Here is a 14,886-nt window from a genome sequence, read left to right as displayed (position 1 = left end):
CAGAAGTTGTGTAATTTCTTATGTAAGTAAAAACATTACTTAGCAGTTGATGCTTTGCCATGTTTTTTTCTGCTTCGGTATTCTCAGAACAGATACATGGAGAGACATAACCAAGTCCCACCTGCAAATCTGAATGAAGACACACTGCCCTTGTCTTTCTCTCTGCAGCTGGACTGTAAGAGAGTTAATGTTGCTTAGAGCAGCATGAAATTTCACACTCTGACTAGCCTAAAAGAAAGCATGCACAGAGTACAGTTCCTTCTTACTGGTCTCATTCCCTGGGTTCAGGCTGCCTTCTCCACACACCTGATAAAGCATGCTAGAAGCAGACACAATTGCAGGCATTAATTGGAAGATGAAGAGCTAAGATTTCTGTTACCTGAAAGAAAGAGTGGTTTTAAACAAACTTTATTTTCATAGCATATTGATTGTTCTTGAAAAAATAGTGTATTTGTAGTCCAAGTGGAAGGATTGCAGTATGAATGATTGTTAAACTTAGGAAAAAAATATTTAAAATAAAACCATCTGTCCCAGGGTGTAAGAACAATGTAGTGTCAGGCAAATCGTGCCTGACAAATTTGGTGGCCTTCTATGATGGGGTTACAGCATTGGTGGACAAGGGAAGAGTGACAGACGTCATCTACCTGGACTTGTGCAAGGCATTTGACACTGTCCCGCACGACATCCTTGGCTCTAAATTGGAGAGACATGGATTTGATGGATGGACCACTCGGTGCATCAGGAATTGGCTGGATGGCCGCACTCAAAGAGTTATGGTCAACGGCTCATTGTCCAAGTGGAGAACGGTGACGAGTGGTGTTCCTCAGGGGTTGGTACTGGGACCGGCACTGTTTAACATCTTTGTCAGCAACATGGACAATGGGATCAAGTGCACCCTTAGCAAGTTTGCCAACGAAAGCAAACCAAGCTGTGAGGTGTGGTTGACACGCTGGAGGGAAGGGATGTCGCCCAGAGGGACCTTGACAGGCTGGAGAGGTGGGCCCATGCAAACTGCATGAAGTTCAACAAGGCCAAGTGCAAGGTCCTGCACGTGGGTCGGCACAATCCCAAGCACGACTGTAGGCTGGGTGAGGAATGGATTGAAAGCAGCCCTGAGCAGAAAGACTTGGGGGTATTGATTGATGAGAAGCTCAACGTGAGCCGGCAGTGTGCGCTTGCGGCCCAGAAAGCCAACCGTGTCCTGGGCTGCATCAAAAGAGGTGTGACCAGCAGGTCGAGGGAGGTGATCCTGCCCCTCTGCTCTGCTCTGGTGAGACCCCACCTGGAGTACTGCATCCAGCTCTGGGGGCCCCAGTACAGGAGATACATGGAGCTGTTGGAGGGAGTCCAGAGGAGGGCCACGAAGCTGATCAGAGGGCTGGAGCACCTCTCCTATGAGGACAGGCTGGGAGAGTTGGGATTGTTCTCCAGGGAGATCTAATTGTGGCTTACCAGTACCTGAAGGGGCCTACAGGAAAGCTGGTGAGGGACTGTTTATGAGGGAGTGTAGTGACAGGGCAAGGGGTAATGGGTTTAAGCTGAAGGAGGGTCAATTTAGATTAGCTGTTAGAAAGAAATTCTTTACTGTGAGGGTGGTGAGGCACTGGAACAGGTTGCCCAGAGAGGTTGTGGATGCCCCCTCCCTGGAAGTGTTCAAGGCCAGGCTGGATGGGGCTTTGGGCAACGTGGTCTAGTGGAGGGTGTCCCTGCCCATGGCAGGGAGGTTGGAACTAGATGATCTTTAAAGTCCCTTCCAACCCAAACCATTCTATGATTCTATGATTCTATACATTGCAAAAGCAACTGCAGTTGTGATGTGTGATTTTATTTGGTTTTATGATATAGTAAAGATTGAGGTGAAAATCTTGGGCAGAGAATGATTCAGTACTGATTTCCTACTGAAGTGGTGGATACCTGTCTTCTGTTTTCAAGGCCTGTTTGTCAGTTTCTGACAAATACAAATTTGGCAGATATGTGGGTTGCAAATTCACTCCGGTGTTTCTGGAGATAACCTTAGAAAAAGAGGAGTTTCCTTATTGTTTTAATTTTCATACATAAGTGTTTGCAGCATTTTTGTCTTTCTTTACAAATAACCTGAAGCTAACTGCAAACATATGTCAGATTTTGGGCTATCTATTCAGAACTATGAATGCTGTAAACATACTTTAAGATTTGAAGCCCTACCATTGCACCTGGATGTCATACAAGGATCTGTTTGTCATGCATTTGACAAACAGATCCTGGTGGAAACTGTGCTATCATATGTATGAATGCCTCTTTGTAAAAAAAAAAAATAAAAAAAAAAAAATTAATTGGGGGGCTGAGGGCCTGATCTTAAGTACATTACAAAGTACAAGTTCTTTAATATTTAGTAATAAGCTGTGGGAATTGTTAGTGTACTGTGTCTCTCTAGTGCTGCTTGATAAGCTCTCTGCTATGCTGCAATATGAAATGCTTTAGGAAGAGAATAGTAAAATAATGGATATTGCATAAGAGTGTTTCTTTAATGAGAACTGTATCTAAAATGAAATATCAGAGAACCAGTCCACTGGTTGCTAAATGAATTAAAATTTTTATGGCTAGTGGCTTTATGTGCCTCATTTTCATGCCTGTGATGGAGTCTAATAATTTAACACTGTTTCCCTACCTCTCTCTGTATCTTGCAGGCATACAGGAGTTTCCAGAAAATATAAAAAACTGTAAAGTCTTGACAGTTGTTGAGGCCAGCGTTAATCCAATTTCAAAGTAAGTTTATCAGGTTTTTTTGATGTTTTATATTTTGTGAAAACACTGCTGAGTGTCAAACTTGCCCCAGACATTTGCCAACCCTTGGAGACAAGGAGCAGTTACCTGAGAAGTATCTTCATTAACCTCATGGCATTGTGATACAGTATAGCTATGTCATTAAAGTATTTTGCCCAAGTTAATAGGCTGCGTGGGCAATCCTGCATTATACCATGTGGCTTTCTCAGCTTTTTAAAGTCCATCACTTCTCTGTGAACATAGAGAATTGCACAAAGAGTTTTCTTTTTAATTACAATAATTAATTTTACTCTAAAACCTGTACCACTGTTTTTCAAACAGCATGTATTAGTAGATTTCTCTGTCATCTTTTATAGTGACAAAATTAATTTGCCAGAAGTAGCACTGCCAGAAATACAAACTTTGTGCAATGTAACTCTTTTGGGGAAAAAAAGGCGTTACATAGGTTTTAATTTATCTTGTGAATCTAATGAATCCCTCCTCCACATTAGGTATCAGGAGATCACAAATACATAGCAAGACTACGTGTGTTGTTTGTAGTTTTTATTTCCTGTAGATATTGTCCTCAGTACTTAAAAAAATGTTTTGAGACTAATCTCACAGAGATCAAGTATCTAGTGCAATTTTGTAGAAATTCTGGTACCACCTTAATTTTAATGTTATCAATATGCAGGACTTCAATATGATATTGATGTTTAAGAATATATGACTTTATGCCCTGAATATAATTGAAACAAAGGCACTACATCATTTTATTTCTATATAGGCTTCCAGATGGATTTTCCCAACTGTTAAACCTAACGCAGCTGTACCTGAATGATGCTTTTCTTGAGTTTTTGCCAGCCAACTTTGGCAGGTAAGTTGAATTTGAAACTTAGTTTTAAATTTATGCAGAGCAGTTTCTGCTGCTTCTTAAGCAAAGAATGAACTGAAGGAGTGGAAGAAGTATATATTGCCAATCTATTTATGCCACATACTAGTTGCAGAAAAAAGCCCTGAATCTTTATCACCATTTTTAATTGGGCTTTTGAAGGACAGACAGAATGCTTCTAAAGAGCCAAGAAGTAAAACTCATTTACATACTTCTTTTACAGTACAGGTCTGGTAAGTACAGGAGACTAGTATTTCTGAGATACAGGTTGGTTATCATCTAGTAATTGGAGTGAAGCGAATAATGACATCTCTAATTCCACTTGTCTTCTGGATGCACAGATTGCTTCATGCACATCTGCAATTCTCAAGTGCCTTGCTGTCAGGAATCTTTCTGAAAGACTTAGCATATTTACAGTGCGCTGACTAAGCAAAATTGTTCTAATAGCTTGTTTAAATACCAGACAAGCACTAAACCTCTACCTCTTCAAAATGGATCAAATCTTGGGGGCAAATGTGAAAGGATATGAGCATAGTTCATCCTGTTCTCCTTATCATGCTGATTTAATAATTTCTGCTTTTTCCCCTCTCTTCACTCTTACTTCATGCTCTGTTTTCCTAGACTGTTAGTCTCCTCCCCCATGTCCAGCAAGTCTCTCTTTCAGAAATTATGGCCATTAGTTAACCAGGCATATTGCTGTGTGAATGCAGTTGCCTTAGGCTGCATGGTTACAGTTGGGTCAGCACAGCTTACAAGAGATTAGAAACCCCCCCTGCATAGAGTGCTGCAGAAGTTTGGCAGATCAGGAGGTGTACAATGAAAGATGAGCACAGGTGCAGTTCATTAATGACCATTAGTTTATTAGTCATCTGTGATCAGAGTTGTTAGCCTATTCTTCTCTGTCCAGTTATTAGTCATTCCCTGATGAATGATTAAAGGCACCAGATATGTTACACACTCTGCTAACAAAAAAGCTGCTTATGATACAGGAGCATTAATTATTATGTGTCTTTCTAGTGCACAAAGTTTGCATTTCAAAAGCCTTCATTAAGGTTGAAGAAGAAGTATCTGGAAGACACATAGTTGTTACTTGTTGGGACATTTTAATGACTGCCTATACATTTTTCTGTTCTGTTTTTTAATAGTCTAACCAAATGACAAGATTTTCTTTGTAAAAAAACCAGGCAGTACAGATGGAATTGAAGACTTCAGTTGACATGGTTGGTCTTAAGTAGTTAATCTTACACATAATTTTTAAAAGCTTCATTATAATTTTTTCTTCATCACTGTCTGCTTCTGTAATGCTTAATGGTTTGGGAAATGGTGAAGTCATTAATTACTAACAGCTTAAGAATAAATCAGTTACTGAAGGCAACTTGAAAGCCAGTTCTCCAGTGTAGTGTTTTAACAGCTATGGAAAATTCAGAATTCAGCCTTGTTTTTTAAAATATAAATAGTGACGTGCAGCATCCTAGCTTGTAGCTAGGAGAATGAAACTGAAATGAAGACTTTTCTCATTGGCTGTTTTTAAATGAATTCAATTTATGTAAGTTTACCTGCTACTAATGGTATTGCACAGAACGAATACTATTCTATAGGGAGATAATATTTAGGTAAAATGCATTAGATAACAATGAATTGGTAAAATTTCATTTCAAAGGAAGGTTCAGGCCCCTTTGACATTGAGTACTTTTGTTCTGTAAGCAAGCGATCAGGCTTCTTTGCCACCCCACAAATTACAACTAGGTATAAACACTTGCTCATGTAAACAGTCTTCTAAGTTGTATTTCAGAATATGGGAATACTTTTTAAAAAAACAAATATGGTATGAACTTTTGGGATATTTAGAGCATTGTTGGTTATTCCCTTAAAGGACAATCCTTCAACTTCTTCCAATTTGGTGCATTAATTGTTTTGTATATGGCCTTATTGTTGTTACTTTTCATTACATGGGAACACATGAAGTGACTGAGTTCTGTTGCCTGCTCTTACTGACAACTATAGGCAATAATGCCTCTTAAAAGCTAAGCCAATGCCACGTTAAAGCTAGCAAGGTTTTTGTACTCCATGTGTCAGGGTCTGCATTCCAGCAGTTAAGGTTAGAAACCTGGTTTCCCACATCAGTTTCTCTCTGACTGTTCATATTCATTTGTTCCACAGTTCAATTGCTGTCATCTCTCATGAGTGTTGTCCCCCATTCTCTCACCTGCTGTTTTTATAGTGTTCTCATATCCCTCTTTTAGTTTGTTAGACTAAACAAAATTCTGTTTCCCTCTGGTATGGCAGGTTTTCCTTTGTGCCTGATGATATTAATAGATCTTGGAGCAAGTTTCAGTTTGAATTAATCTTCTTCTTTTTGATGGAGGATGATGACATATATAGCTATATTTAGAAGTCAAATTGAGATCTCTTCATGGCTTGTACAATGTCATGATTATCTTCTTGTTTCTCTTGGAAACGTCTGTGGTTACGCTCCAGTATTCCACTAGCCCTTTTTGCAGCTGCCTAGTGTCGTTTACCACATGATCCATTAAAGCATTGGACAGCTGAGTTAGAAATGGCTGATGACTCTACAAGGAAATCATAAGTACTTGACTTGGTACTATGGCATCTTATCCCTTTTCTGGTTTTTTTTCAGTCCTTAAGGTTGTATGGTTTCTTTCCCTGCAGTATCCTAATAATTCACTGTATTGTCTGTGACTGTTTTTTGTGGCATCAGCCAACTTAAACATTTTTCCTATTCTTTAAGATTGCTGTTAAAAATATTGAACAGGGTAGTCCCACAATGGGTCTTTGAGCACCTCTGTCAGTAACATTCAGCCTGATGATTAGGAAAGAAAACTTTGTGTAATGCAAACTACTTTTTTTCTATATTCCATGCAACATTTTATTACATTTACCTCCATGCTTTATTCTTGCCCTCAAAGTTTATGCTAAAGCTTTGCATACTATTGAGGTCAAGATTATCCAGTCTTTTTCCCCTTCTTTATGAACACTACATACTTGCTGTCCTTCAGCAATGTTGTACCAGTCCAGCCTGTTAGAAAAATCACCAGACTTTTGATTAAATGTGCCAGTTCCTTTGGAGTTCTGAGGTGATAAAGTGGTGGGTTTTTTTCCTCCACTCCCAAATTCTGATTTGAATCCATTAATATTGGCACAGATCCCAGGGTTAACCTTTATGCCAGTGCACAGAAATCTGAGAATTGCTTATGCTTACTTAAGAAAACTGTATCTGTTGTATCTAAATATATTATGTATATTTACATTTACTCAAATATATAAGCAGAGCATTCTAAACTTGAAGCTCAATGTGTGCTGATTTTGAGAAAGGGCTTTAAAAGGGAAACATTATTTACTGACGGGTGTTTAAGATAAGCAAGGAGTTTATATTCTCATTCTAAAAACTCTGAAAATGTTGTCTACAGTGAGGTATTGCTTCTAGAGACCTTTTCCTGTGCTGTTGCAACGAATTTACTTTCATCTTCTTTCTCAACAAATTGCCAGTGGTATTTGCAGTAGTAGATATTTTTAGTAGTATCTAGTTGGGCATAATTGTTCACATAAATGTACAGTGATAATTAAATTGGGGACTTAATTTAGTTGCATATATGCAATTTTGCTGAAACTCCTGCAAATGCAACCTGCTATAGGATACATGTATTTCAGTCCTCTTGCTGTAACTATATTTTAGTTACAATTTAAAAAAAAAAAGTTCATTAGCAAAACAGCAAAGGAGGTGAAAAATAAAGAATATCTTTCTATGAAATATTTTTACATTTCCAAGGAATGACTGGGGCAGGGGACATCATAGCGGGGGTCTGCTACAGGCTACCTGATCAGGGGGACTGAGCAGATGAAGCCCTCTGTAGACAGATAGGAGCAGCCTCACGTTCACAAGCCCTGGTCCTTATGGGGGACTTCAACTACCCTGACATCTGTCGGAGGGACAACGCAGCAGAGCGCAAGCAATCCAGGAAGGAAGTTCCTGGAATGTGTCGATGATAACTTTCTCCTTCAAGTGACAGAGGAGCCCACGAGGAGAGGTGCCATGCTGGACCTTGTTCTCACCAGCAAGGAGGGCTTAGTAGGGGATGTGAAGTGCAAGGGTAGCCTTGGCTGCAGTGACCACGAAATGGTGGAATTCAAGATCCTCAGGGCAGCGAGGAGGGTGCACAGCAAGCTCACTACTCTGGACTTCAGGAGAGCAGACTTTGGCCTCTTCAGCGACCTGCTTGGTAGAGTACCATGGGACAAAGCCCTGGAAGGAAGAGGGGCCCAAGACAGCTGGCTAATATTCAAGGGTCACCTCCTCCAAGCTCAGGAGCAATGCATCCCAACAAAGAGGAAATCAAGCAAATCCACCAAGAGGCGCCCGTGGATGAACAAGGAGCTCCTGGGCAAAGTCAAACAAAAAAAGGAAGCCTACAGAGGGTGGAAGCAAGGGCAGGTAGCCTGGGAGGAATACAGAGAAACTGTCCGAGCAGCCAGGGAGCAGGTTAGGAAAGCTAAAGCCCTGATAGAAATTAGTCTGGCCAGGGATGTCAAGGACAACAAGAAAAGCTTCTATAGGTATGTGAGTGAGAAAAGGAGGACGAGGGCAAATGTGGGTCCCCTCCAGAGTGAAACAGGAGATCTTGTATCCAGGATATGGAGAAGGCTGAGGTACTCAATGGCTTCTTTGCCTCAGTCTTCACTGGCAAATGCTTGAGCCACACTGCCCAGGTCGCAGAAGGCAGGGACTGGGAGAATGCAGAACCTCCCACTGCAGAAGAAGATCAGGTTTGAGGATATCTAAGGAACCTGAAGGTGCACAAGTCCATGGGACCTGATGAGATGCGTCTGTGGGTCTCGAGGGAACTGGCAGATGAAGTGGCCAGGCCACTCTCCATCATATTTGAGAAGTCCTGGCAGTCTGGCAAAGTTCCCACCGACTGGAAAAGGGGAAACAACCCCCATTTTTAAGAAGGGTAAAAAGGAAGACCCAGGGAACTACAGGCCGGTTGGTCTCACCTCTGTGCCTGGCAAGATTATGGAGCAGACCCTCCTGGAGACTATGCTCAGGCGCATGGAAAACAAGGAGGTGACTGGTGACAGCCAGCATGGCTTCACTAAGGGCAAATTGTGCCTGACAAACTTGCTGGCCTTCTATGATGGGGTTACAGCGTTGGTGGACAAGGGAAGGGCAACTGATGTCACCTACCTGGCCTTGTGCAAGGCATTTGACACTGTCCTGCACGACATCCTTGGCTCTAAATTGGAGAGACATGGATTTGATGGATGGACCACTCGGTGCATCAGGAATTGGCTGGATGGTCGCACTCAAAGAGTTGTGGTCAATGGCTCATTGTCCAAGTGGAGAACGGTGACGAGTGGTGTTCCTCAGGGGTTGGTACTGGGACCGGCACTGTTTAACATCTTTGTCAGCAACATGGACAATGGGATCAAGTGCACCCTTAGCAAGTTTGCCAACGAAAGCAAACCAAGCTGTGAGGTGTGGTTGACACGCTGGAGGGAAGGGATGTCGCCCAGAGGGACCCTGACAGGCTGGAGAGGTGGGCCCATGCAAACTGCATGAAGTTCAACAAGGCCAAGTGCAAGGTCCTGCACGTGGGTCGGCACAATCCCAAGCACGACTGTAGGCTGGGTGAGGAATGGATTGAAAGCAGCCCTGAGCAGAAGGACTTGGGGGTATTGATTGATGAGAAGCTCAACGTGAGCCGGCAGTGTGCGCTTGCGGCCCAGAAAGCCAACCGTGTCCTGGGCTGCATCCAAAGAGGTGTGACCAGCAGGTCGAGGGAGGTGATCCTGCCCCTCTGCTCTGCTCTGGTGAGACCCCACCTGGAGTACTGCATCCAGCTCTGGGGGCCCCAGTACAGGAGATACATGGAGCTGTTGGAGGGAGTCCAGAGGAGGGCCACGAAGCTGATCAGAGGGCTGGAGCACCTCTCCTATGAGGACAGGCTGGGAGAGTTGGGATTGTTCTCCAGGGAGATCTAATTGTGGCTTACCAGTACCTGAAGGGGCCTACAGGAAAGCTGGTGAGGGACTGTTTATGAGGGAGTGTAGTGACAGGGCAAGGGGTAATGGGTTTAAGCTGAAGGAGGGTCAATTTAGATTAGCTGTTAGAAAGAAATTCTTTACTGTTAGAGTGGTGAGGCACTGGAACAGGTTGCCCAGAGAGGTTGTGGATGCCCCCTCCCTGGAAGTGTTCAAGGCCAGGCTGGACGAGGCTTTGGGCAACGTGGTCTAGTGGAGGGTGTCCTTGCCCGTGGCAGGGGGGTTGGAACTAGATGATCTTTAAGGTCCCTTCCAACCCAAACTATTCTATGATTCTATGACTGCTGTTAAACAGCGAGCTACTAATTATACCTGCTATATATTTCTTTTACATTTTTTTCAGATTATATAGTTAAAGAAATCATATTTAGGAAGAATATTCATCTTATCCTGGCAAGATGTTCATGTAGAGATTTTGTTTTATTTAAAAATTGAGCTACATTTTAAAAGAAGGTTAAGTTGGTTACATTAAATAACTGCAACAGTAGTTTTATTGAGACCAGTATACCAGGTATACTTAAAGTTGAACAGTACTCTGTTATAGCTTTGTGTTTAGGTGATGTGTAAATATTTCTGTGGTTATGGTTTTTTACAGTTGAGTTATGAAATATTTCCGTGTGAGTATGACAAATCTTTGTGATAGAATGGCACAGGAAGTATATATTCTGCCATGATGACTTCTATTTTTCCTTTCCTTTTCCTGGACTAGTTCTCTGTCTGTATTTCTATTCCAAATTAAACCTGTGTTTTAGTTCCATTAGGTCAGATGCTTAGCATGTGTGTTTACACCAGCAAATAACCACCTCACTGAGTAACAGGAACACAGAGCTGCTGCTCTCTATGAGATGTCTGGCCATTAAGGCCAGCGCTAGATATTCCAGATAAAGGGTCAAAAAACTCTATAGAATAGGCCAACGTACTCTGGTGTCTGCCAAGGTGCCAGCCTGATGGCAAGTTTAAGACTTCCTACATTGGGTTTCTCTCCCTCTCAAGAGCTGTTACCCTGGTACAGCCGTGGCTCTACTTATTATCCTTTAGCATCCAGTCCTATTGAGTAACACACGCTCTTCCACTGTAATTGTTACTTGACTCCACAAAGAGCAGCTAGGCTGAGTATTTGATATGTATTATTATATTAAACTGGAATTATCCCTTCCGGTCATAATGTAAGAAGTGACAACTGCTTCAGTCCAATATATCTCATCAATTACTGTGAGAAAATTACTTTAGACACAGCCTGTATCTCCCAGCTAGCAGGGGTTGAAAACGTTTCCCTAGTAGACTCTGTGTAGCTGTACACATAAGAAATTCAATATTTGTATCTCCAGTTTGGTGGGGTTAGCGGAAGAAAGAGTAGAACCTGAAACAAGATCACAAAGCTCTGAAACTTTGTATCACCAACAGCAGTCTTTAAGTTCACAGAATTAACTTATTAGAATTGTAGTACAGTCAGTTCCGGCTAAAGTCAACAAAGTGTGGGCGTGTATATATATAGTTTAGCATATGAATGGAGGTTGCTTCTACTGCTTTCAACTCAGAAATCTGACTGGTACACCTGTTGTGAAGAAAAACTAGAAACTGTGTAGCTATTTTCTGTGTCCACAAAGCAAAACACCAGCTGAAGCATAATGCAGTGTTTGGTGGTTCTTGGGTTCAGAAGTCAAAGCCCAAAATGACCATACAAATCTGAGGGTGCTTAAACAAGTTCTGTTTTGGCACAGATTAGTATCTTAGGATGCAGGTAGGGTAAGAAGGCTAGGAAGTCCTTTCCAGTTATGTCCTAAATTGGTGGCAGTGATACTACCACAAACTGTATCTTTATTAGGGTATTCTTTCAGCACTGCTAGTGTGTTGGTTTTCCTTTGCGAAGTTGGGGCGAGGAGGTTCCTTCCCCTCCAGCAGTTGCTACTATATGGTGAGTACTGCTTGCAGTGCTGGGCTGTGCTGACCTCTGCTCTGTTTCAAGGTGACTGTTACATTCTGAGGTTATTCGTAGGTGTGGCAGATTGCTACTTGCAAATGTATCCAAAAATGAGCCAACATCTAGAGGAAAAATACTGTTTTCAGCTTTCTATTTTTACTTTAAGTATGGTTCTTACTGCTTAATCAGAATTAATGTTTTTGTCCTTGCAATGTACTCAGTTGAGCACCTTCAGGAAAGACTGGTTCCTTCACTAAGCTCCTTTTTGAGTCAGGGAGCTTAATGCCCTATTTTGTATTGTATGAGGGCTGTTAGTGGGTCACATGTGGAACTCTTGTCTTTACAACCCTGTTTGTATTTAAACCAAACTTAGTTTCTGCATTTCATTTAGCAAAGTGATAGTCTTGTCACTGCTGTCATAATGCAAAAAAATTCCACTGGGGGTGGTACGTTGCTTGAATGTCAAGACTGCTTTGAACTTATCTTGGCCAAGCAGTTGAGTTTGGGATTTAGAGATTATTTATTTTGCAACCACGGATTTATTGAAAGAAAGGTCAAACTGCCTTCTAACAGAAATACCGAAATGGATTAAGAAGCTGACTAGAAAGAGAATATGGAAGGAAATCCGAGATGAATTTAAAAGTTGTTTTTACCATGTGGAAGACCACAGGTATTCTGATGAGACTTTTAAATGAAATGGTTTCATACTTTGCCAGTATTAGAAATTCAGCATCTTAACTTGTGTGGATTGATCCTACCTTTCTTCTGTTACTTCCTGTGTGCTTCTGTATATGATGATAACATGTACCCATAATGAATCCAACGAAATACTTTAAAATCTTTGGGATGAAGGAAAACAAATGTGTTCAAACAGGTGCAGAAAAACAGGCAAGATCTAGTTTCTTTGCTGCTTTACTACAACCAAACCCCAAGGAATAAATGAATTTAAAATAACATGCAGATTTATGCACAAAACATATTTGTATTCTTACAGAAAAAAATTTCAAACGTAGATTTTTTTTTTTAAATTCATCAATATAAATAAGTTCATAGATTGCTTTTGTTATAAAATATGGTATATTGTGATAATTTGTTATGCCTTTCTGTTACAGACTAACTAAACTCCAGATATTGGAACTTAGAGAAAACCAATTAAAAATATTGCCAAAGTAAGTATGGATGGCATTTATTTAAATTACTTTGGGGTTTTTTTTCTGTAGTTATACTAATAATGTAGTGACTATTGAAAAGTAGATCACAGCTTAAAACATGTAGCTAAGGTCTCACAAGGAACTTTCCCTTCATACTGCTGAAATGGTATCTGCCTTCAGACTGACTGGTTTTCCTATTCAGAGATTTTTTTTAAATTTTTTTTTTTCTGTCCCTGTCCAGCTCTGTGGATTTCTGATCCATTTACTGAGCTTTTAAGTCAGCATGTGGACACCTCAGGATGATAATTCTGAGAGGTCAGATGCTGCTTGCACGTGGTGTCGTGTGGCTTCCCACAGGCGTGTCTGACGGCTAAGTGTCTGAGACTTAGGCATTGGTAATTAAGATTATCATCTCTAAATCAAATACTGAGTTAGAGATGCTGCTCTAGGATGACTGAGGGAATGCAATTTACATGACTTGAACACAATTTTTTTTTTAATATACTTCAGGGCTGAAGAAAATAACAACTCGTTACTGTGTTGCATGGAATCTGCTGTACTCTACCTTTTCTGTAATGCAACAGGCTTGTTTAACATAATAGTAGCATATTCCTCAGGCATGTTTTCTGTGATAGTAAAATAGTTTTAACAGTAAATCCAACTGGACGTCTCTCTTAAAATCTAGCATCTTTCCGAGCCCTGCCTTGCAATTCTCACTGATTTCATCAAACAAGGCCAGACTGTGTTGCAGTTCCTGCTGTTTCTATGAGATAGAGCAATGCTCTGAATTTTTCTGACTTGGACCCTGGAGACCTAAGTGGGTTAAGAGAGATATAAAAGGTCAATGAAGAGACAAACAGAAATCCCAAAGATGGGATGTTAATAACCAGCTGTAGAGTCCTGAATATGTTGTCGTGTGCTGTAAAAGGCATCCTCCTCTGGCAACAGAAACGGGTAAAGAGATGTACTGGTTTTGGTGCATGTAAGATGTTTTGGTGGAGAACAGGAGCTCATATGCTAGCAGAGACTTGCATGCAGTAGACTGAAGTGTGAATTGTCAGCTCTTCAAGTACAACAGCCAATTTACTTAGAGACTGTACCTAACAATATGCCTAAGACATGACCAAGGTAAGTTGCATTGAAATTCCCTTTTTGTGTGTCTAGATACTGTACTGTGGTGTCTGCTATATAAAGATGCCACACTTCATATCTGGAATGAAATGTATAGCATCAGAAAGTATGAATTTAAATCTTCCAAGTGTGAAGCTTTCTACTCATTCATGCGATATAAATACTCTCTATCCTCCTTTGCTCCTTCTGCTATCACTAATTTTCAGTAGAAAAAAATTAGAGGCCATGTAATTTGGAGTAGTAGCTCTGTAAATTAAGTTACTCCCAACTGAGGAACAGTAGCTATAATTAAAACTTATAGCTAATACAGATTTTGTTTATAAAATTACTCTGACCTTAATTGCCATAATTAACACTAATAGCATGAATTACATGCGATATTTTAAAAAGAGTAGTTTACAGAGGTCTGTTGTAGTGAAAAGAGACATTTAAACAAATGCAGTAATGTATTTAAGCCAAACACAACTTATGTTGAAGTTGCTGGGAATTTTTTTGTTGACTTCAGTGTTTTCAGGGTTTCATCCTTGCTGGGAAACTAAACAGCAGCTGTCATGAAGAAGTTCTCTGCAGCACCTCCCTAAGATCTACAGTACATGCTGTGATGCCACCTTTATTATTCTCTTCTGGTACTCTTGTAGTTCAATCAAGGGAGATTAAAGCTACTGAGACTACTTTTTTTTTAATTTAACCACATTAGTATTCATTTTGCTACAGTGAGGCAGTGGAAACATACATTGGTTATGTGTTATGTACACTGGGGAGAAAAAATTCATTGTGATGTCCATAGTATGCAAGAGGTGAGTCTGCCTTTCAGGTTAATGCAACCATGCAGCAGTTAATGTGGCCAAAAAAGACATCCGTGTCCTGGCCTTAACTATTATGTCAGAACAGAAGCTGATGTGAAACTTGAACTTACACTGTTTTCCAAACCTGAGTATGTGTTTTAAAAGGAACATGCTGTAGAGCTTTAGACAGTGTAGAAAATCCAA

General features: G+C 40.8%; 1 protein-coding gene across 11 annotated transcripts in view; it reads left to right on the top strand.

Annotated features, from left to right (window-relative positions):
• ERBIN (erbb2 interacting protein) overlaps positions 1 to 14,886 on the top strand; it is a 127,916-nt gene that overhangs the window by 75,561 nt on the left and 37,469 nt on the right. For all 11 annotated transcript variants that reach the window (XM_075739828.1, XM_075739824.1, XM_075739831.1 and 8 more), the window contains 3 exons: positions 2,667 to 2,745; positions 3,530 to 3,619; positions 12,728 to 12,784. In XM_075739828.1, coding sequence (XP_075595943.1) covers positions 2,667 to 2,745; positions 3,530 to 3,619; positions 12,728 to 12,784 — 226 coding nt within the window. The remainder of the gene's footprint in view (positions 1 to 2,666; positions 2,746 to 3,529; positions 3,620 to 12,727; positions 12,785 to 14,886) is intronic.

This window comes from Balearica regulorum, chromosome Z, assembly GCF_011004875.1.
Source record: "Balearica regulorum gibbericeps isolate bBalReg1 chromosome Z, bBalReg1.pri, whole genome shotgun sequence".
Taxonomy (NCBI): Eukaryota; Metazoa; Chordata; class Aves; order Gruiformes; family Gruidae; genus Balearica; species Balearica regulorum.
The sequence above is the reverse complement of the archived record's forward strand: the minus strand, read 5'-3'. Positions and strand labels throughout refer to the sequence as shown.